The sequence below is a fragment of the Phyllobates terribilis genome, unplaced genomic scaffold, assembly GCF_046119375.1.
Source record: "Phyllobates terribilis strain yellow unplaced genomic scaffold, ASM4611937v1 Scaffold_5__5_contigs__length_657084704, whole genome shotgun sequence".
Lineage (NCBI taxonomy): Eukaryota > Metazoa > Chordata > Amphibia > Anura > Dendrobatidae > Phyllobates > Phyllobates terribilis.
Window position 1 is genome coordinate 369,947,369 of NW_027362765.1, and position 25,095 is coordinate 369,972,463.

At 45.2% G+C, this 25,095-nt stretch overlaps 1 protein-coding gene across 1 annotated transcript in view; it reads right to left on the reverse strand.

Annotated features, from left to right (window-relative positions):
• The window catches only part of SORCS3 (sortilin related VPS10 domain containing receptor 3), a 921,810-nt gene that overhangs the window by 258,979 nt on the left and 637,736 nt on the right, over positions 1–25,095 (reverse strand). Inside the window, exon 7 of the mRNA XM_073684759.1 lies at positions 14,137–14,255. Within this exon, the coding sequence (XP_073540860.1) occupies positions 14,137–14,255 (119 nt within the window). The remainder of the gene's footprint in view (positions 1–14,136; positions 14,256–25,095) is intronic.

Genomic DNA, 25,095 nt, shown 5'->3' on the forward strand with positions numbered 1-25,095 from the left:
GAATTCCCTGTCTGGTATCGGAAGGTGCCCAAACCCCCAGCTTTGGGCAGAGGGGGAAAATATGTGACAGAGTCACTGGTATGATTTATGAGGGGAGGTATGTGTCACATAAGTTGCTTGCCTGTGTGAACTGAAATCAATAAATTTTCTGCCAGCATGTTATATGCTGGGGGGTTAACTCACTTAAAGGGTGTGGCTTTATGGGAATGACTAGAGATGGGAGGGAAGTCATTCCCCATACCTCCACCTCAGGGTGTGGCTGAGCAAGGTTTAAATGCTTTATTCACCATTTTTTTTCGGTTGTTGTGTTTGGAGAGACAAGGTCTCCAGACTGGACAGCCATAGCTCAGGAAGGAGCTAAAGGCTGGACTATAACCTGTGTGGGTGAACCATACACACACATATGGACTGTGCTATTGTTTATGTTTTGTTTGATGTTTTTCCAGTAAGGCCGTGCTTATTTTGCTGGAGCTGCAAGGCTTTATGCCATACAATAAAGCCTGCAGAGTAAACCGGGTTCCTGAGTCTTCCTGAGTCTACTCCCGGAAGCGGCCGAGTGAATCGTCTAGCCACAATATACACTGCTCAAAAAAATAAAGGGAACACTTAAACAACAGAACATAACTCCAAGTAAATCAAACTTCTGTGAAATCAAACTGTCCACTTAGGAAGCAACACTGATTGACAATCAATTTCACATGCTGTTGTGCAAATGGAATAGACAATAGATGGAAATTATTGGCAATTATCAAGACATCCTCAATAAGGGAGTGGTTTTGCAGGTGGGGACCACAGACCACATCTCAGTACCAATGCTTTCTGGCTGATGTTTTGGTCACTTCTGAATGTTGGTTGTGCTTTCACACTCATGGTAACATGAGACGGACTCTACAACCCACAGAAGTTGCTCAGGTAGTGCAGCTCATCCAGGATGGCACATCAATGTGAGCTGTGGCAAGAAGGTTTGCTGTGTCTGTCAGCGTAGTGTCCAGAGGCTGGAGACGCTACCAGGAGACAGGCCAGTACACCAGGAGACGTGGAGGGGGCCGTAGGAGGGCAACAACCCAGCAGCAGGACCGCTACCTCCGCCTTTGTGCTAGGAGGAACAGGAGGAGCACTGCCAGAGCCCTGCAAAATGACCTCCAGCAGGCAACGAATAAGCATGTGTCTGCACAAACGGTTAGAAACCGACTCCATGAGGGTGGTATGAGGGCCGGCCCGACGTCCACAGATGGGGGTTGTGCTCACAGCCCAACACCATGCAGGACGCTTGGCATTTGCCACAGAACACCAGGATTGGCAAAGTCGCCACTGGCGCCCTGTGCTCTTCACAGATGAAAGCAGGTTCACACTGAGCACATGTGACAGACGTGACAGAGTCTGGAGACACAGTGGAGAGCGATCTGCTGCCTGCAACATCCTTCAGCATGACTGGTTTGGAAGTGGGTCAGTAATGGTGTGGGGTGGTATTTCTTTGGAGGGCCGAACAGCCCTCCATGGAATCGCCAGAGGTAGCCTGACTGCCATTAGGTACCGAGATGAGATCCTCAGACCCCTTGTGAGACAATATGCTGGTGCGGTTGGCCCTGGGTTCCTCCTAATGCAGGACAATGCCAGACCTCATGTGGCTGGAGTGTGTCAGCAGTTCCTGCAAGATGAAGGCATTGAAGCTATGGACTGGCCCGCCCGTTCCCCAGACCTGAATCCGATTGAGCACATCTGGGACATCATGTCTCACTCCATCCACCAACGTCACGTTGCACCACAGACTGTCCAGGAGTTGGCGGATGCTTTAGTCCAGGTCTGGGAGGGGATCCCACAGGAGACCATCCGCAACCTCATCAGGAGCATGCCCAGGCGTTGTAGGGAGGCCATGCATGCACGTAGAGGCCACACACAATACTCAGCCTCATCAGGAGCATGCCCAGGCGTTGTAGGGAGGTCATACAGGCACGTGGAGGCCACACACAATACTCAGCCTCATCAGGAGCATGCCCAGGCGTTGTATGGAGGTCATACAGGCACGTGGAGGCCACACACAATACTCAGCCTCATCAGGAGCATGCCCAGGCGTTGTAGGGAGGTCATACAGGCACGTGGAGGCCACACACAATACTCAGCCTCATCAGGAGCATGCCCAGGCGGTGTAGGGAGGTCATACAGGCACGTGGAGGCCACGCACAATACTGAGCCTCATCAGGAGCATGCCCAGGCGTTGTAGGGAGGTTATACAGGCACGTGGAGGCCACACACAATACTGAGCCTCATCAGGAGCATGCCCAGGCGGTGTAGGGAGGTCATACAGGCACGTGGAGGCCACGCACAATACTCAGCCTCATTTGACTTGTTTTAAGGACATTACATCAAAGTTGGATCAGCCTGTAGTGTGTTTTTCCACTTTAATTTTGGGGGTGACTCCAAATCCAGGCCTCCATTGGTTAATAAATGTGATTTCCATTGATGAGTTTTGTGTGATTTTGTTGTCAGCACATTCAACTTTGTACAGAACAAAGTATTCAATGAGAATATTTCATTCATTCAGATCTAGGATGTGTTATTTCAGTGTTCCCTTTATTTTTTTGAGCAGTGTATATAGTTTTTATGTGTTTCATGACTGTTAAAAAAAACACTTTCTAAGAAAGAAACATTTGGTTTGTACCGCCATCGTCTGAGCCCCATAACTTTTATATTTTTCCACTGATGGAGCTGTGTGAGAGTTTGATTTCGGAGGGTGAGTTTTCATTGGTGCCATATTTTGATACATATGAATTTTTAGTTGTTCTTTATTCCATTAGTTTGGGGAGGCGAGGTTACAAAAAAATGGTAAATTCTGATGTTTTGTTTTACGCCAATTTCTGACTTTTATCGATGCAGCAATAACAACTATGTTTATGGAGCTTTTTGTTTTGTTTTGTTTTTTTTTGCTTTTTTTAAAATGTATCAAATGGCAAAAGGAGGGTGACTTGACTCAATTTGGTACAATTTTTCCCCCATTAGGGAACTTGAACCGGTGATTACTTGCTCTCTGCAATATTTCTGTATGTTAGAGTATTGTAATTTTACAAATCTCTCATGGCAGACGCTGGGGTCTTCACTGGCACTGGCTGCCATAACAGACCATCAGTACCTACCAATCGCATTGCAGTGGAAAGAAGGTTGACTTGACCTAATGTGTCGCCCCTGCGGGTTCAGTCACCGCGGAGGTACTGCATCTCACCCAGAGGTGTGGTATCTCACTCTCAGGTAAGAAAGGAGTACAGCCCGGGACCCTAAGGCTATGTGCCCACGTAGCGTTTTTGTAGCGTTTTTGCGGCGTATTTACGGCCGCGAAAACGCTTGTAAAACAGTCTGCCATGCAAAGCCATGTGAATTCGGATGTGCTGTGCACATGATGCGCTAATTTGCACGCCGAATTCGCATTGCTTTGCAAAACGCAGCATGACCATTTCTACCGCGATTACGCTGCAGCGTAATCGCGGTGCGTGTGGTACCTGGGATGAAGACGAGACTACAACTCCTCTTCATCCCGGCTACCACGCGGTGAAAAAAAGAAATAAAAAAGTTAAATATAAACAAAACCTGTATATTCACCTCTCCGGCGGCCCCCGGTCTGCTCTCCGATCTCCTCCGGTCTGCTCCCGGCCGCATCTTCTCTCTTCAGCGTCCCGCAGTGTACTGCCAGGATCTGCGGTGACGTCATTTAGTCACCTGATGTTCACGCGACCGCTGACGTCGGCGGTCAGGTGATGGTCGCGTGACCATCAGCTGACTGACGTCACCGCAGGTCCTGACAGTACACTGCGGGACGCTGAAGAGAGAAGATGCGGCCGGGAGCAGACCAGAGGAGACCGGAGAGCAGACCGGGGGCCGTCGGAGAGGTGAATATACAGGGTTTTTTTATTTTTAACGTTTTAATTCGTTTTTTTTTTACTATAGATGCTGAATTTAATGCATCTAAGTTGTTCACACATTATAAATCCATGCCGGTTGCATGGATTTATATTGTGTAACCAACTTGTCAATCACTTTTCCAAGTGATGCTCAAAATCGCTTGGAAAAGTGCTTGAAAAAACGCATGCGAAAACGCATGTAAAAGCGCTTCTCTCTGGCAGAAAAAACGCATGTAAATCTGCAAGCGTTTTTTCTGCCAGAGAGAAGCAAAAATGCTCTGCATCAAATCTGCTACGTGGGCACATAGCCTTACACCTGCATCCAACACTACACTACTCCAGGCCAGCTGGAAGGGCAAGATGTGTCGCGCTTCCTGCTGAGCCTGGTTGGAGTGGGGGGAACCAAAGTAGGGGGAACCATGTAGTGGGTGTGGGTGGAGGAAGTAAATCAGGGGAGCATTGAAAGGAGTGATATAAAAAGAGGGTGGAACATTCTAGAGAGGTTCTTCAGTGAGAGGAAGAGTTGGGAGCAGGAGGTCTGCGGGAGCTCTGCTCAAGAGGAGGGCCTGAGGAGAGGCCCAGGACAGACTGAGGGAGAGAGGAGCAGGAGAGGCTCCAGGAACGTGGAAGGGACCTCAGGGGTACGGGAAGTGCTGGAGGCCACCCGTACGCCCGAATCTGCCAGGCGGTGGAGGGGTCAGGTCGCACAGAGGGGACCGGTCCCTAAACTAGCAGAGTTCTTCAAGTCTCAACTAGGAAACCGGAAGCTGCAGTATTTCAGGTACTGCAGCCACAATCCACATTAGTCTCACCAAGAAGGTGGCCATAGAGGACCCAGGGTACAGAGGAGATGTCGCCCGACAAGGTCCGCGGTCACTGGATTGGGCCACTAGGTGTGAGGTGCAGGGAGACGGCCAGAAGGAATACACAGAAGGGGGTCCTGCTATGTACTCTGGTGGTACCTGAGGGTTGGCTGAACCCCTGCCTGGTGAACGCAGCGCGACGTGGGAGGCTGTAAGCTGGACAGTGCAACCTGAAGAACTTGACAACTGTGAGTAAAACCCTGAAGACTGCACCCCACCGTCTCTGTCAGTTATTGCTGCTGCACCATCATCCCCTGCACTACACCATAACAGCAATGTCTACACTGCCCTGTGGAGAGCTAAACCAACTCTGCTGCATTCACACCAGCTCCAGAGGATCTGCTCCGCAGCGGCGGCTACCTATAGCCGCATACCACAGGTGGTGTCACGAACATTTCACAATAACTAAAAACCCCCTGTAAATATCCCCTTTTTACTGACCGGGTCACCGCCACTGTGACATATCCCCTAGCAACGACCGGCCCGGCACCGAGTACCCCACGGCCCAGGGGGCACGTCATGCTTGGCGTCACGAACAGGATATGAACCCATCCGTTATCACCGGGTATTATGCGCCTAGAGACTGTGTTCTATACTGAATGTGGCGCCTGCCCCAGAAGAACGGGTGCCATTATGTGCGAGACAAAAGACAACAAGAAACCACCTCCCATTGTGGGCCGGGTTCCAGAATGGCGCCAAAAGCAGGGCCCGCCCCGAGCAACAGTGACCATGTATGTGGATGTATCCATCAAGCTGGGGGGGGCCGCCCCAAGGTGTGACCGACAGCAAGTTGCCATGGAACCGCCCCCGAAAGGGGAGAGGAGGGAAGAAACCTGGGAGACAGGGTGGAGTCTCCAGCAGTCTAGACAGACCGCACCCGGCAGGCGACATGGAGGAGAGTCAGGAGCAAGCTCCTGTCCATGGCCTGCAGCAAGCAGCAACGCCTCTCACCCTGGAGGAGGCAATGGTGGAGTTATCCCTGGAGGATACCGAGTTCCTCCAAGCTGAAATCCAGGAGCTAGGCTGGAGGATGGAGAGGGCCCAGCAGGATGCCATCGCCGGCTGGAAGAAGGAGCTGCTGGAGAAGCTTGTGATCCGGCAGCAGCCAATGCTGCACTCCACCAGCAGCGTCCCAGCCCTGGAGGAGCCAGAACAGAACCAGGAGGCAGAGGACGGCACAGGCGCGGCCGCGGGAGCAGGTAAGAAGAGACTCCCTGTCCCGGACGCTGAGAGTGCTGACCTGCTCCTGGGCCCCCTGGCGGAACCTCCGATCCCGGGCGCCTGCTCCACCGACCTAATCCTAGGCCCCCTGGCGGAGCCTCCGATCCCGGGCACCTACTCCGCTGACCTGCTCCTAGGCCCCCTGGTGGAATGTCCGAACCCGGGCGCCTGCGACGCCGATCTGCTCCTGGGCCCCCTACCGAAGCCACCTGCCCCCGCACCCGAATGGGTGTACGGAGGCCCCACCTATGACTGGTCCGCTAAATATGAAGACCAGCAGGGACCCCCTCTGACACCTGCACCTGCACCCCGGTTACCTGCAAAGGAGGAGTGGAGTTCCGGTGGGACAACCGGGAGAGGGACCTCATGGGGTTCCCGTGGGAGACCCAGGCCCTCCGGAGGGAGGAGTACTGCAGACGGGAGCTCCTGCAGTTGGAGAAGGAGCGTTATGACTGGCAGGTGCGGTGGGAACAAATAGAGGCCTGGAACATGGCGGCCAAAACCCGGGCCCGCAAGGCAAGGTCCACTACATCGAGTCCCCGTCTGGAGGGGATAGTCGTAAAATTCGACCTGGATGCCGGGTGGGGCTTTGTGAGAGAGCCGCAGACGGATCGGGACGTCTTTGTCAATCGGCGGGACGTCGAGCCCCATCTCCAGCAGGGGCATCCCGCCCGAGACCTCTACCCCGGTGACCATGTCACCTTTACCCGCCACAAGGGTGAGCGTGGGTGGTATGCCCTCCAGGTATACCGAGTGGCGTAGGAGAGGAGAGACATGCCCCCGCAGTATGAGGCTGAAGACCCGGCTGGGTCAGCCTGTAAAAACCAGGTGTTCCCCCAGAGGGAGCACCCCTATTAAACTGTTTGTTGAAAAAGACTGTATATAGTTACCCGGAAGGGGACAACACTACAAGTTTGAAAAGTTAGTTTGTGTGCCTTTAAAATTTTATGAGTGTACCCGGTAAGGGTAAAAGGACTATAGGTTTATGGACAGTGAATAACCAAAAAAAAAACTTTCCATTGTACATAGTTGCACTTCTTAAAGTGCCCCTTATTGGTTTTATATGACAAGACTGACCTCAGAACAAAAACCTGTTTGATGTGGCCGAAGACGTGGTCCAACACCTGGATCACCTATGCCCTGCAGCCACGCCCAGGGCCTATGTTGGGTTTTTCGGACGGGTCCCTCATGTTGCTTGAAGTGCACCTTACCAGTGAAAAGGGACATTCGGCTGTGAATTTCACTGTATTTGATTGGAAATGTTTTATGAGAGAAATGTTTTATGAGTATAAAGAAAAATGTTCTTTAAAGAGTTTTATATAGAAACCAGTAACGTTTAAGAAAATGTGCCTCCCATAAAGGGAAGAAAAAGTTTTGCTGATTATTCTTCTATGTGAATGCATTCTAAAATTTTTGTAAGTCTGACATACCTTGTTTTTACTCTGTTCCAGCCCGCGGACGTGCTGTGTTTTACCAGGGGGGTATGTGGTGCCCCTGAGGGTTCGGTCGCCACAGAGGTACTGCATCTCACCCAGAGGTGTGGTACCTGACTCTCAGGTAAGAAAGGAGTACAGCCCGGGACCCTAACACCTGCATCCAACACTACACTACTCCAGACCAGCTGGAAGGGCAAGATGTGTCGCGCTTCCTGCTGAGCGCTGTCCCTGGTTGGAGTGGGGGGAACCAAAGTAGGGGGAACCATGTAGTGGGTGTGGGTGGAGGAAGTAAATCAGGGGAGCATTGAAAGGAGTGATATAAAAAGAGGGTGGAACATTCTAGAGAGGTTCTTCAGTGAGAGGAAGAGTTGGGAGCAGGAGCTCTGTGGGAGCTCTGTTCAGGAGGAGGGCCTGAGGAGAGGCCCAGGACAGACTGAGGGAGAGAGGAGCAGGAGAGGCTCCGGGAATGTGGAAGAGACTCCAGGGGTACGGGAAGTGCTGGAGGCCACCCGTACGCCTGAATCTGCCAGGCGGTGGAGGGGTCAGGTCGCACAGAGGGGACCGGTCCCTAAACTAGCAGAGTTCTTCAAGTCTCAACTAGGAAACCGGAGGTTGCAGTATTTCAGGTACTGCAGCCACAATCCACACCAGTCTCACCAAGAAGGTAGCCATAGAGGACCCAGGGTACAGAGGAGACGTCGCCCGACAAGGTCCGCGGTCACTGGATTGGGACACTAGGTGTGAGGTGCAGGGAGACGGCCAGAAGGAACACACAGAAGGGGGTCCTGCTATGTACTCTGGAGGTACCTGAGGGTTGGCTGAACCCCTGCCTGGTGAACGCAGCGCGACGTGGGAGGCTGTAAGCTGTACAGTGCAATCTGAGGAACTTGACAACTGTGAGTAAAACCCTGAAGACTGCACCCCACCGTCTCTGTCAGTTATTGCTGCTGCGCCATCATCCCCTGCACTACACCATAACAGCAACGTCTACACTGCCCTGGAGCTAAGCTCTACCTGTGGAGAGCTGAACCAACTCTGCTGCATTCACACCAGCTCCAGAGGATCTGCTCCGCAGCGGCGGCTACCTATAGCCGCATACCACAGGTGGCGTCACGAACATTTCACAATAACTATAAACCCCCTGTAAATATCCCCTTTTTACTGACCGCCCTGGGTCACGGACCGGGTCACTGCCACTGTGACATCTCCCCTAGCAACAACCAGCCCGGCACCGAGTACCCCACGGCCCAGGGGGCGCGTCACTAACACCTGACCATTTAGATCCCGTGGGTGCTTCTGACCACAGTATCTAAGGAGTTAAACTTCCACAACACTGAGCTATCAGTTGGAGGCAGGTCTCAGCTGTACAATACATCCATCAGCCACCAGGTATGGAGCTCCCGAACCTACTCTATGCACTCGCACACACGATCAGTTGTGTATATTCAGCAGATATCCGGAAAGGTTTAGAAAAACGTGGCTGCTTTCATCTAGAAACAGCGCCCCCACCTCTCCATTGGTTGTGTCTGGTATTGCCGCTCAACTCTTTTGAAGTGAATGGGACTGAACCTGTAATACCCCCATGACCTATAAACAGGAGTGGCGCTGTTCCCAGAAAAAAAAGCAGCCATGTTTTTTTTTAAAAAAACCTGGCAAACCCCCTTTAAAATTGAAGCTGGAATTCAGTCTGTAGAGGCAAAGTACAAAAACCTGCAAAAAATGGGGGGAAAAATGGATGTTTTGAAACATGTATAGATAAAATGGCATAGGTAGTGCTATTGTTTGCTATATAGGGTTTTTATGCATCCTATATAGGTCTAAGGGGGAGGATTCAGGATAAGCTGCATTCACTCCATTAAAACCACTGCTTTTTCTATGCACAGGAGTCCAGTGGGCGGTCCTACTTAGTGATTCTGTGCAGTCATACATGCAAGCCTGTCAATCACTGATTAGGACCGCCTACTGGACTCCTAAGCACAGAAAGAATGGGGATGTCAATGAATAAATAATTTATACTGTTATCTTTTCCAGCAAAACTGCAACATTGTGTCAAGTCTCAATGGGCCCTGAAGGTTCAGGAGCGGGCTGCCACCTTTGGAAAAAAAAAAACTCATCGGGGAAAGTTTATCTCTTTATTTTTTTAGCAGTAATATAGATCTTAAGTCTCACCAGGTAAGGTGAATCCTCTAAGCGTTTGGTCCGGGTGGGTACACAGACCTCAGATGTTGACGCAGAAAGGTACGTGGACAGCGATGGACTGTAAATGCTCAGGAGCAGCAGGACGGATGAAGTGGCGCCCAGCAGGGATGGACGCAAGTACAAACACAAATGATGGCGCACTGTTAACATAGGACCAGGAGTCTCAATCCTAAGATACTGGTGTGTGGGTGTGTCAATGGTCCTTAAATAGGTCTACGGAGATGATGTCTTACCTCCATGCCGGGCAGCCTACAAAACCCCGACGTGGAGCACAACAGAGGGCAGTGCACCAAAGAGAAGGGAGCGGAGCCAGGTGTGCAACAGGAGATTTGGCTTCTTCCTAGTGGTGGATTTTTATGGACATTCTATCTGTGCAAAGCTCATAAAGATCTATGACTCAAAAAGGGAGTGAATACTTTTGCACAGGCCTATTTTGTATCCATGAATTGAAATAAATGTAAATATTTGATTGTATTGTTACATTATAGCTCTAAAAAGTCTTCCCATTAGCAGCATAAAAAGCCAGATTATAGGTTATGCGGAGGAGGGGGTGAATATAATTTTCCTAGGCACCGAATATTTAGCGAGGGGTAGAATGAGATCAGTGGGGATATTGCTTGTCACGGAGCTTGGCCACCATGTTATCTGTCTTTATTTAGCTTCCTCGCTTCTGATCTCCCGGGCTCCAGAAATGAGAAACTCTCCTCGGAATCCGTTCACTTCCCCCCCCACCCCTGTTAAATGTTTCTATGAAAATTTGGGCATCATTGCAGCAATTTCCTGGGAACATAACGGCGGCAATTACTTTTGACTGCAGCGAAGTCCGGATGAAAGGGAACGTGCACCGTGGTGTAAGCTGTGGGGATAGAAGGTCACGTCATGTTTCATCTCCGCTTTTTGCACTTTGATCACTGCGGCTCCCGAGCCGAGCATCGAGGTTTTGAAAAATAATAAATATTCCACAAACACAGTAAAAAATATATATATATATTTATAAAAATGAAAGAAAAAAAAAGGTTCATAAAATAAAATGTAGTTTAATTAAAATATATTTATAGAAATGATGAACGAAAGAACAAAAAAAACGGTTTGGAACATTTAGTTTAATTTATTTTTTTACGCCATTTAGTTGAACTTTTTCTATCATTTCATTTTTCTTATGCAACAGATTTACGTTATGAGAACTCCTTAAAACATGGCAGACCAAATATTAGAAAATTATATTATTATGTTTTTTGCAACCTACCACAGTCCATCATTAAAGGGGTCATCCAGGATTAGTAGAAAATGGAGGCCCCTTCCTATAAACAGCACCACTCCAGTCCACTGGTTGTGTCTGGTATTGCAACCCATCCGAATAAACGTATGCATGACTGAGCTGCAGTACCAGGCAGAACCTGTGAACAGGGGTGGTGCTGTTTTCTTTTCTTGTTTTTTTTTTTTTTAATTTTGGGCACTCTTTTTAAATTTTGGAGAAGTTAATGATAAGATTCTAATGAGTGAATTGATTTGTGAGTATCCATCCATATGACACTTTAGGAGGCTGAGCTCCTCTGGGGTGGGATCATCTATCTATAGGAAGTGGATGTCTAGTATCAGTATGGCTATGAGCTTGGTTCATATTTTCATACCAAGTTTTGTTTCCCAAAAATGAGATACATTTCAAGCTTCCCCCTTTAACGATGAGCGAGCCCCTCAATATCCAAGAACCCCACTTGAAAATAAAAATTAGCATGAGTCCCCATCACATGTGAACTATTTGGCTTTAAAGTTCAGCTAGAAGCCAAACTTTAGCATTAGTTCTATAAAGTGATTCTAATAGAGACTATGTAACTAGAGCCCTGCCAGGACCTTCCACCTCAATAAGTCATCAGAGACGAGCTGCAGAGCTACGTATCTGTGCTCTCATTTTTTTGGAGAGAAAGTTGCAACTTCTTCTCATCTCTTTCTGACAAATTTTTCACTCTATCCAGGAGGAAGGACAAGGACTTGACGGAAGGAAGAAGGAAGGCATTAACACCGAAAAAAAAGGGGCACGATGCCAGGCTGAGAAGAAGTCCGGGAGACCAGTCTGCAGTCCTTACAAATATTCAGTTTAGCAAGAAAATGTTGTTCTCAGATAAGTAGACAATGATAAGTCAGGAGGAAAAATAACAACTTTGTTGGAAAATGCTTTCACAAGACTATAATATAGACAAAAGGCAAAAGAAAATATATTGAAAAAAAACCTCAAACAAAAATTGCATCATCCTAAACAGTGAGGGAGAGGGGGGTTATATTATCTCTTATTATTATTATATCTTCCCAATATCAATGTAAAGTAGAACCGACCGATAAGAGATGATTGTAGAGTTCTACATAGTTCGCCTTCTGGTCTAAGCTCGAAAACAGCCTCTTCCCTCGGGGGACTCAGGAGCGCGGGATCATCATCCCAGGTGCCAAATTTACTTCATGGACAACAAAACAACTTATCCAGAAAGATAAAAATCAGCCCAAAACAATCCATAGAGCGGTGACCTCCCGAGACCCAGCCAACGTTAGTGATCATGACTTTACAAAAAACAAAATACAACACCACAACATCTATCACACATGAACAAAACCATATACAAGACCAACTCCCAACACCCAAAGCCAACAGCACTGTCCAAAACGCATATCCAACACTCTCTCATATCCTACACCAAAATCCATCACCAATATCCAACATCCATATCCTACACCAACAAACAACAAAATATCCAACACCATTGTCCAAAAGTCATAACCAACACACTCAATACACCAATATCATACACCAAAATCCATCACCAATATCCAACATCCATATTCTACACCAACAAACAACAACATATCCAACACCATTGTCCAAAACTCATATCCAACACACTCAATTACACCCATATCATACACCAAAATCCATCACCAATATCCAACATCCATATCCTACACCAACAAACAACAACATATCCAACACCATTGTCCAAAAGTCATAACCAACACATTCAATACACCAATATCATACACCAAAATCCATCACCAATATCCAACATCCATATCCTACACAAACAAACAACAAAATATCCAACACCATTGCCCAAAAGTCATAACCAACACATTCAATACACCCATATCATACACCAAAATCCATCACCAATATCCAACATCCATATTCTACACCAACAAACAACAACATATCCAACACCATTGTCCAAAAGTCATAACCAACACATTCAATACACCCATATCATACACCAAAATCCATCACCAATATCCAACATCCATATCCTACACCAACAAACAACAAAATATCCAACACCATTGTCCAAAAGTCATAACCAACACACTCAATACACCCATATCATACACCAAAATCCATCACCAATATCCAACATCCATATCCTACACCAACAAACAACAACATATCCAACACCATTGTCCAAAAGTCATAACCAACACATTCAATACACCCATATCATACACCAAAATCCATCACCAATATCCAACATCCATATCCTATACCAATATACAACATAGCCAACATTATTGGCCAAAACTCATATCCAACACACCCAATACACCCATATCCAACACACAAATTTACTGCCCATATCCTACCCTGAAATCTGTATCCAACATCCATGTGCAGAACCCATATTTTACACCCATATCTAACACCAAAATGTAACACCCACACCCTACACCAATATCCAACACAGTTATCCAAAACTCATATCCAACACCTCCATATTCAGGAGGCAGATGCAAAATCCATATCTATTACACTCCATATCTACGGAAAATTCCAACCTGCACATCCAGCATCCAGTGATAATACTGTATATACTGTATGTATAGTGGTTGTAGTGGCGTGGAGTATGGATGGTGGATACGGCTATAGGATGTGGACGCTGAATAGCTGTTGGTGTTGGATACAGGTGTTAGATATGGATTTTGCATATGGATGTTGGATACATCTATGTTGTGAATGAAATGAAATATATTTCTGACTTTCGGCCATGTAAGTTATAAGCCGGCGATATATATATATATATATATATATATATATATATATATATATATATATTACTTTTTAAAAAAGAAAACTACGATTTTTTCCTGCATTTTCTGGGCTGTAAATCATGATGTTTATAGCTGGGAAAACAACATCCAAAACTACAAAAACTATGAAAATGAAGCCCGAGAACGCTGCCGTCTCTAAGTGGCCGTGTATACATGTGGAGGGGGCTGCGTGGTGCGGAGGAGACCTCCCCGCTGAAGCTTTTCTTAGCAATGAAAGCAGTGATTTCATCCAGCAAGGCTGAATAAAGCGTTTTTCTTCCTCCATAATTCCACGTCTTCCCTCTGTGCCGTGTCGCCTCCCACAGCCGTTTCGACGAAGATGAAGAAACATTAATACTCCGAAAAAAGTCTGAAGACGTCTTGCAGGGGGACCGACAGTCTTTAGGTTTGGAGAAATCACTTTATAACGGGTGATTTAATGATGTCCCTGTGTTCTGCTCTTACCTGAATGAAGACGTATTCGTCTTGTACCACCAGGGAATTGGTATCGATAAAGCGGGAGAAAGGTCCACTCCTCGTCGTCTCCGCACACTCTTGGATCCTGCAGGTTATATAATGAGCGTCTGTGGAAAAAGGAGGAAAAAGTAAAGAATTAGGGCTCATGATCAGCAAAAACGTGGACAATTTGTTGAGATTGTGCTTTATCATGCAGAAGAGAGAAGATTCAAAAAGATCTAAACAAACCGGAACTGTGGGCAGCAACTAACATAATGTTTTTTTATCAGGGGGAAATGCAAAGTCCTACATCTGGGCAAGAAAAATGAGAAAAGCATATACAGAACGGGAGATATAGGGCTACGCAACAGCACATGTGAAAAAGACTTGGGTATACTAATAGATGACAGACTGCACATGAGTCAACAGTGTGATGCAGCAGCAAAAAAGGCAAATACAATTCTGGGATGTATCAAGAGAAGTATAGAGTCTAGATCACGTGAAGTCATTATCCCCCTCTACTCCACCTCGGTCAGACCTCATCTGGATACTGTGTCCTGTTCTGGGCACCACATTTTAAAAAAGATATCGAAAAACTGGAACAAGTTCAGAGAAGAACTACCAGAATGGTGAGCGGTCTACAAATTATGTCCTATGAGGATCTGGGAATGTTTAGCAAAAGAGAGGAGACTTAACAGCTGTCTACAAATATCTGAAAGGCTGTCACATTGTAGAAGGATCATCCTTATTCTCATTTGTACAAAGAAAGACTAGAAGCAATGGGATGAAACTGAAAGGGAGAAGATACAGATTAGATATTAGAAAAAACTTTTTGACAGTGATGGCGATCAATGAGTGGAACAGGCGGCCACGAGAGGTGGTGAGTTCTCCTTCAACGGAAGTCTTCAAACAGAGGCTGGACAGACACCTTTCTGAGATGGTTTAGTGAATCCTGCATTGAGCAGGGAGTTGGACACTATGACACAGGAGGTCCCTTCCAATTCTAACATTCTATGATTCTATTTATTGTCATACAACGGCCAAAGACACTCATTGTGGTTATGGTCGGACATGGACCATTCCGATAAAGTGCAGTAGCAGAGACCTGGCTACAGAAGGTGCAGAAGTAGCGGTAGCATCCAGACATTGGATTTTAATAAGATCCATGGACTCTATTTTAATGGAATCTATCCATTCTTTTGCCACTTTGGAGACAGCTGTATAAAATATGGGAAGTGATAGTTCAGGAACCTGCCGAAAGGGTTTTCCAAGATGGTAAAAAATATGGTCAAAAGGAGACAATGGCAAAAAAATAGGAAGAGTATCAATACTTAACTGATTAATCCCACGCCAAAAATTACTCAAATTTGCAAATAGACTTTTAAAAAATATATTCTACCGTTTTGTGTATACAGCTCCTCTGTGTCTCAGAGGTAACAGACTACAAGGACACGCAGTGTAGTCTGGTCCTGCAGTCCCACTCTTTTCCATCTTTGCTTTGATTCTTGCTCATGAGCTAAATGTCCGTTAGGAAGAAGTAGGAGACAGATAGAAGAGAGTGTGACCGCAGGGTCAGACTACACGCTTGTAGTCTGTTACCATGGAGACACATTGCTCTGCAGAGGAAAGACAACTTTTATGCTGCTTCTTTTTTTTTTTTTGTATTAGATGCATTAACTCAAAACAAACCATCAATTAGTCGGTGACCAGGCTGCAATCACTCCATGGCTCATGACTATGGACTATAAGTCGTTACCTGATTGAAGAGCACAATTTGCTCTCGAAGGAATATTTCATTCATTTGTAGGTTGCCAGTTCAGTAACGATGAACAATTAAGCTTTTAAACCATATACAATACTGATTTACAGATGTGTCCGGGCTACAGGGCTGAGATTGATATAGAGCTCCATAATACGGGAATGTAACTTCCACCATGTGCACAAGACCCCACCATCCCAATGTGAAAAGTTCTGCAAAGTTTTGGAAAATATCTCCTCCTTTTTGTTTTTTTTTTGGAGATGATCCGGAACATTTTGAGCAGCGTCCTACAACAACCTGGAGGTGCTTTATCTCTATCATCTTTGTTCTTCCTTTAGCTCCTCGCTCCCCCTGATTTTAGACAACACGAAACAGCAGAACAGTAAACTAATCACACGGCGACCATAACGATGAAATGTCTGGATGCATTAAAGATTTTAATAACTCACCAGTGTCTACAACGCCATTAATTGGCCTCACGTGGACAATATCAGTAAACTGCCGTAGGCAGAAAACACCGGGATGTGGCGGTTATGTTGTTTCTCACAATTACAAGTGAAAAGCTGTGAAGTCCGATGTACGAAGGAGCCAAACCGTAGAGAACCTTCAGCCAAATGTGATCCTCAAGGTGGGGTTCAAGGTTTAGTTAGAAAACTTCAGTTTGGGGAAAACTCAACGAGGCAGATTCATCCTAACTTCCCCCAGAACCACATGGGAATTATTACTTATTGGAAGGGATGTCTCAATTCTCGCCAGTGAAAGACTTGTCACATGTGAGTTCTCATACAGTTTCTTGAGAACTTTTGGTTACTAATCTCAAGGGTGAAGCCCAACTTTTATCAGGTTCTTTCAGGATGAATGGAGAATGCAAAAGGTCCGGCTGCATTTTAATTTGCCTAAACGCACCCACTATTTGAAAGGTCATAACTTCAAGCCGTGTTGATGCTTCCTGAAGGACATTTAGATGCTGGGGCTAAGGCTGAGGACGCTGCATCCTGGTGTTATGGCAAAATGTTGGGGAAGAGCTGAATTGCCGGACAACTGTGAGCCACAAGAGAACAGTGCAAATTCTTCCATGAGGACATGTGGTCCAGGAGTTTTGGCCAGAATGGTAATTGCACCTCAGTCCCGGTGTCTTGCGATGAGCTAACCCTGAAGAAGCGCAATTTACGCGAAACAGTTGTCGCTTACTCACCTCTTTGTGTCAAACTCTCTTCTTGTGCCACAGGAGAAGCTCGTGGCAATGGTGGTAGTGGGGGGCGGTTAACTGTTATATATTTTTCATTGGGGCCAATCAGCTTCAAATTATGTCTCTACAAAACATTTGGAGGAACCAGAAGAATTCTGAAGACCACTTTATATGTAAATGGCTTATATGGATGGAGCCGCTGATGTGTCCACTTTCACCTATTTGATGAATTTTTTTTAAGACTCCAGTCTCCCATGAAACAAAGTCAATCCATTATCATGACATCCTTCCAAAACTTTCAACAAGTTGCAATTCACACCACAGCTACTAGGTGTCCACTCATAGACACATATAGCATAAACATCTCCTGACAGAGTATCGCAAAATCATGTTTTTGTTTCTTTTTAAGCTGCTTATCTCACTCCACTTATCCTGGGAGTTAGGAGGAAAGAAGAGGTAGATCACATCTGTCTGTGTTTGTATTTTGTGCTGCTCTAGACTGACATTGATTCTCCATTCTTTCTTTTGATTCTTCTTAGTTCTTTGTAGCGACACAAAATGAAGTTGTTGGGTCTTGTGCAAAATCATGTAATGGGTCGGCCACCTACCATGTGCTATTTATAAAAAAGTGCAATTGTCTCTCACAGACTGTAAGGACCCCTTGGGTATAAAGACCTAACTACGTCACCTAATATACAGTATATGCACCCTCGACAGCCGTGCCCCTTACTCTTAGTACCATCTGTACATTGCTTATATGCAGTCTTGTTCTATATATACTATGTTACGCTGCACACTTTTTACCAGTCTGACTTAGAATATCAAATCAGTCCTTACTTATACCAAGGGCAAAAGGGAACCTTTGTTGTGTTCCCATCAAGCAATTCTTATTGTACACTTCTGCCATGGGTGACCTCATGTTTGTGTCAGTGGTATCATTCATGTTCTACAGTATATAGGGTATAGCAGTGCCAGGTAGGCTTTGGTTAAATCCTAGCTCTGCAGGCTCTGATTAGTGCAACGGGCAAGCTCTGCATATAAACAGGCTAGTTGCTCATCTAAGTCAGACTGCTGGGGAAGCTGAGCAGACTGGATGTGTCTTGGAGCCAAACAAAGAGAAAGGCTAGAATCTCTCCGAAAAGAGTGTGTAAAGGCCGTGTGCAGAGAACAGCAAGTATCAGTGGTTGCTATGGAGAATAGATGTTTTGTTTGACCGAACTGGGGCTAGCTCAGTTGTGTATAAGTAGCCAGGGTCTGTTCTGTTGAGTTAGTGCTAGGACGAGGCTATGGATTTATGTTTTTGGGGTTTTTTTGTTTTGTTTTGGTGCTGTGCAACCCGTGGAATAGCAATAAAAATTGCTTGTGTTTGTACCAAAACTCCATTGCCTGTGCGAACGCTACCTAAGGCCTAATGCCTACCAGAGAGCGTGAACTCTTACAAGGGATATAATATGTGACCTGTATATGATCTGGACACTATATGTGAGGCACTACTATACTAATCTTCATTTCATTTCTTCCTCCAAAAAAAGTTGTTTGGCTTTCTCTCCCTATCTCTACAGCTAAACTCTGAGCTGTGACGTCCTCTCACTATCCAGATTCAACCTAAAGCAGCAACTGCATTCCCTGCCTCGGCTTTTATACAGACTCTGTTAGTTCCTCCTGATTGACTGTTTTATTCCATGTGATGCAATGATGGGGAAGCATGTGAGGTTGCGTCTGAGCTTATTTGAGCCAGCGGACATTTTTTTCTCGTAAATCAAATCGCAATTGATAGAATTCACAGGGTTCGGTGAATTTTTGGAAAATTTGCCACTAATTTTATTCGCCCCAAAATTAATTCACTCATCTCTCAGGGAATATCCATTTTATGCTAACTCTGATCTATGTACAACTTCATGCGCCACTTTTTTTGGGCACTGTGCGTCATCCATCGCCGTAACCCCAGCGTCACAGACCCACATCGGCTCGATGTGAAGTCGGCTCTTCAAAACAGATTTTTAATCACAAACCAGGGTCTAATCTGGAAGAAACGTGAATTGTTCTAAAACCACGAAGACAAAGCTCGGATAACTGCAGCGCTAAAACCAATTCTAGATGCGAAAGCTTCCGACGTCTGGAGGATCATAAAGGAAAGTTTATGGAGATGGAATATTGCAGGGTGTTAAAGTAAGATACTGCACTGCAGATGTGCACACGTCCAATCCGTCCACCCTCGTATCCCCTCCCCCACCAATAACATGTATCACCGGTCCCTTGATTATTGATTACAAGCAGCATAGTAATGAGTGCATCCCACAGGCATTGATCGAATGTGACGGCTCCAGTGCAGCTCATCGCTCTCAGGGTCATCACATATGGAGATGGACATCAGCGACGCAGTCTCCAAACACTCTCCAAGTATGAAACACAGGGATGACAGATCCGAAGGGAAACTCAATGACACTGCTGGAGAGGGGGGTCTTAAAGGGATTGAATCAGCAGAAAAGAATTAGTAACCTTGCAATTTTCAAACTAGCCACTAGGGTTTTTCAGACTCTTACTTTCTACCCTTTCAGGAAAAGTTTTCAGTAGGCTCATTATCATCAGAGGCAGCATTACAATGACTGATAACACCTCTATATACAGTAGATAACACAGGATCCACCATTCACCGTAGGTGATGTCACAGCGCACCTCCTCCTCCTGTACAATGAATGATAACACCTCTATATACAGTAGATAACACAGGATCCACCATTCACAATAGGTGATGTCACAGCTCACCTCCTCCCCCTCCTGTACAATCACTGATAACACCTTTATATACAGTAGATAACACAGGATCCACCATTCACAATAGGTGATGTCACAGCTCACCTCCTCCTCCTCTTGTTCAATAACTGATATTAACTCTATATACAGTAGATAACACAGGATCCACCATTCACCGTAGGTGATGTCACATCTCACCTCCTCCCCCTCCTGTACAATCACTGATAACACCTCTATATACAGTAGATAACACAGGATTCACCATTCACAATAGATGATGTCACAGCTCACTCCTCCTCCTCCTGTACAATGACTAATAACACCTCTATATACAGTAGATAACACAGGATCTACTATTCACCGTAGGTGATGTCACATCTCACCTCCTCCCCCTCCTGTACAATCACTGATAACACCTCTATATATAGTAGATAACACAGGATCTACCATTCACAATAGATGATGTCACAGCTCACCTCCTCCTCCTGTACAATGACTAATAACACCTCTATATACAGTAGATAACACAGGATCTACCATTCACAATAGGTGATGTCACAGCTCACCTCCTCTTCCTGTACAATGACTGATAACACCTTTATATACAATAGATAACACAGGATCCACCATTCACAATAGGTGATGTCACAGCTCACCTCCTCCTCCTCCTGTACAATGACTGATAACACCTCTATATACAGTAGATAACACAGGATCCACCATTCACAATAGGTGATATCACAGCTCACCTCCTCCTCCTCCTGTACAATGACTGATAACACCTCTATATACAGTAGATAACACAGGATCCACCATTCGCCGTAGGTGATGTCACATCTCACCTCCTCCCCCTCCTGTACAATCACTGATAACACCTCTATATACAGTAGATAACACAGGATCCACCAATGGATTGCATGGGTAGGACTATGTGACCTATTATAGGTCCAATGTGAATTTGATACCAGCTGTGTCTCTATCTACCCCCTGCTGCCTCACATGTCCATGATATGTCTTTTCACACATGTTATTTATACCTATGTGTTATTTCTTAAAAAATACAGAAGTAAAGCATTTATCTCTTTTAGTCAACATATGGTGTTTTAATTATGTTATTTTGGGGGTTTGAAAATACCTATGGTTTCTCTGGTTTATATAATGTTTAGTGGTATGCCCCCTATTACATCCAAGGTCCTATCTGTCATTGTTATTTTGTTGTACCACCTCTATATACAGTAGATAACACAGGATCCACCATTCACAATAGGTGATATCACAGCTCACCTCCTTCTCCTCCTGTACAATGACTGATAACACCTCTATATACAGTAGATAACACAGGATCCACCATTCACAATAGGTGATGTCACAGCTCACCTCCTCCCCCTCCTGTACAATGGCTGATAACACCTCTATATACAGTAGATAACACAGGATCCACCATTCACAATAGGTGATATCACAGCTCACCTCCTTCTCCTCCTGTACAATGACTGATAACACCTCTATATACAGTAGATAACACAGGATCCACCATTCACAATAGGTGATGTCACAGCTCACCTTCTCCTACTGTACAATGACTGAAAACACCTCTATATACAGTAGATAACAAAGGACCCCCCATTCACAGTAGGTGATGTCACAGCTCACCTCCTCCCTCTCCCTTCACAATGACTTGTGCACTGACACATTAGATGCTTCAATACAAAACATAGGGGTCTGTGTCTGTTATGAATTAAGCAATATGCCATTTTCTGAACAAAACTTCAGATTATAAAGAAAGGAAACTTCCAGGACCATGAGGCAATGAGTTCTCTTTTGTCTTTAAAGAAGAAATGTAAGTGATAACCTCTATAGCCACCAAGAGCTGCCCTTTAGGGTTTATTCTGGGCTGTCACAAGTGGAGGACGACAAATCTGGGATCCCAGGGTTGGAAGATCTCAGCCGCTCATTAGTCGTCCTGAACCACAGAATAACAAGGGTGTAGATGATGGCTATAATAACCAGCACAGAGACTGCAGGAATGACAAGGGTGTAGATGATAGCCATAATAACCAACACAGAGACTTTAGGAATGATGATGGCCATAATAATCAGCACAAAGACTTTAGCAATGCCAAGGGTGCAGATGAAGACCATAATAACCAGCACAGAGACTGCAGGAATGACAAGGGTGTAGACGATGACCATAATAACCAGCACAGAGACTGCAGGAATGACAATGGTGCAGATGAAGACCATAATAACCAGCACAGAGACTGCAGGAATGACAAGGGTGCAGATGATGAAGACCATAATAACCAGCACAAAGACTGCAGGAATGACAAGGGTGTGGATGATAGCCATAATAACCAGCACAGAGACTTTGAGAATGACAAAGATGTAGATGAATGCCATACTAACTAGCACAGAGACTGCAGGAATGACTGGTGTAGATGAAGCCCATAATAGCCAGCACAAAGACTGCAGGAATGATAAGGGTGTAGCTGATGGCCATAATAACCAGCACAGAGACTGCAGGAATGACAATGGTGTAGATGATAGCCATAATAACCAGCACAGAGACTTTAGGAATGACAAGGGTGTAGATTATGGCCATAATAACTAGCACAGAGAGTTTAGGAATGATAAGGGTGTAGATGATGGCCATAATAACCAGCACAGAGACCTCAGTGACTTCAGGAATGGCATTAAAGGAGTTGTCTGGTGAAAATAAGTTATAGCTTATCCACAGGATAGATGATGAGTTATTGATCAGTGGGGGTCCGATCTGTGGGACTTGCACCAATCAGCAGAATGGGGATCTTTTATCCCTGTGAGAATGAAGCAGGACTGCACATGCTCAACCACTTTCTCCCCTGTAGGGATAAAAGTGACCCATCAGTGATGAAAATTCTCCATTCTCCCGATTGGTGCATTTCCCAGTGTTCGGACTTCCACCAATCAATAAGTTATCACTTATCTTGTAGACAGGTGATACAGGGGTTGTCTGGTGAAATCAAGTTAACTATTCAATTAACTGTTCTTTTACCAACATAGAGACCGGCTGTAGATCTGAAGAAGCGAGAGGACCGGCAGAGCAGGAGGTGCCAGGTGGATACAGGCTGACTAGAGATGAGCGGATTGTTCCACCGAGGATCGAGTTTCCTGAAATATGCGGTTCTACGTGAATTCGAACTCTTTGAAATTCGCACCCAAACTAAATTTTGCCGGTGTGGAGTCACTTACTGAAAGTTCTCCATTCACGATTGAGTTGATCACATTGGATTTTCCCATTCTGAAGCATTGGGATTGGGATTGGGATTGAGCCGTCGGTACAGAATACGATCCTCTGACAGTAACTAAAAAAAAAAAAGTTTTCCGATTTTTCCTTAATCTTTTTTGAATGCTTAAAATGTGCCGACTTTTTTGTGCATTTCTTTTTCTTCTGTTTTCGATTTGGCTGCTGGACTTTCCCCTCAAGACAGTATACAAGGGCAAGAGTGCAAGACCCCCTTCACACATCCATATAAAACCGTTACCGGAAAAAAAAACAGTACCGGCGTCATCAGTGTTTTGGATCAGGGTGTCATCTGTGTTTTTCCATTATGGATAAAGAAAGAATGAAATGATAAAACGTCTCCAATACTTTGCAATGTTATACACGTACGGCACACGGGTCGTACAATCATGCCATCCGTGTGCTGTACGTGTTTTTCGCAGACCCATAGACTTGTATTGGACCTTGTCATCCGTGTCGCATTTAATATTTTATTTTCCGAAGGTCAGATACTTTTTTCTCTCCTAATCACAGCATGTAAATGTGACGTTTTGGAAGCAGATAAACGCTCTCTGCAGTCCTCATCCCCGATATATATGCCTTCGCTGTCCGTAGAGATGAAAGTTTTGAAGGACTCCTGGTTTGGATGAAAACTTTGTGCACAGAACGTGTTCCAATTGATTGATCAGGGCCCGGGGAAGTGCTGACAGGTGTGGGGCCGCAGGAAGCTATGGCGTCGCGGCAGGCTCGCTCTGCCAGATTGTAATGAATTTCATGACATTTCATCTGATCTTTTCAGAGAGATGAACGGATAGTTTCCAATTGTTGCTGAAAGAGGAAAGTTTAAGATGTCCAAAAAAGCAAATCCAAAGCACGACGCCAGCTTCTCCGGGCTAACCACGAGCTTGTGCACATTTATCATCCACTTTAGTGCATTGCCGTCTACACTAAATTACAGTATTGAACACTGGTCAGAAGCCAGAATGAGCCAGCACCCTATATAAGCCTCAAAAAGGGACTTTTTATATGGATCACCCCCGAGGGACACAGATATTGGGGGAGTGGTACCAAAAACCCTATGTAGTCCTCAAAATCTCAGAGACCACTTCCTTACAAGAATAGTTATTTGGGGTGTCACCACCTGACCTCCTGAGTCCTGCCCCTAATATATACTGTATTGGAAAGCAACGCCCATGAGGAGCTGCACAGTGTCCATCTGACAACTAGATGCATAGATGACCTTGGGGGGCATTCAAAGGAATAAGTTGAAATGAATGTTCCTCCTTTCCTATCCATCACTGACGACTTTGTATAATCCTCAGGATGTTTCCAGGGAAGGAGATAAGTTATTTTCCTGTCTAAGTTCTCCCTTGTTAGTTCCACCCCTGCTTAACGAAGAACAGAGCTCAATGGATAAAATACAACAGCTTTAAATCTATTTCATATCTGTCTTCAGAACTGAAATATATAGCAATTTATTTTATCTTATTAGATAAGAAATATCTGCTGTGCGTGTAGGATGCGAGACCCTTGATATTTCTTAAATAACCACAGTGTCTGGGAACTTTGACTGCTGGTTGAAGATTTATGTCTCCCGGCATTTATAGGCATATAATACACAACAGTCTTTCCAACACAGGGACATGTGACCACTTCAGCCAATTGCTGTCCAGAACAGTAACATGCTATAGCTAATGATCGGCTGCAGTGGTCACATCTCCTTTAGACAATATGTCATTGTTTCTGGAGGAAGTCGAAGTTCTTGACATCATGGAAAAATGAAGCAGCCGGGGATCAGTAAGGTGTGTACTACTTCTTTCATTATTTAAAAATGGGTTATTCTTTATTTTTATTCTGTATCTTTATGAATCTAGACTACAAGGAAAATTTATGAAATATACAAAGCAAATTAAGAGGACTTGTCATTTGTTATAAATATATTGATTTTTTTTTTAATCCGGTATAAATACCGCTGTTCTCCTGAATCCGGCGCTGTTTTTCTTT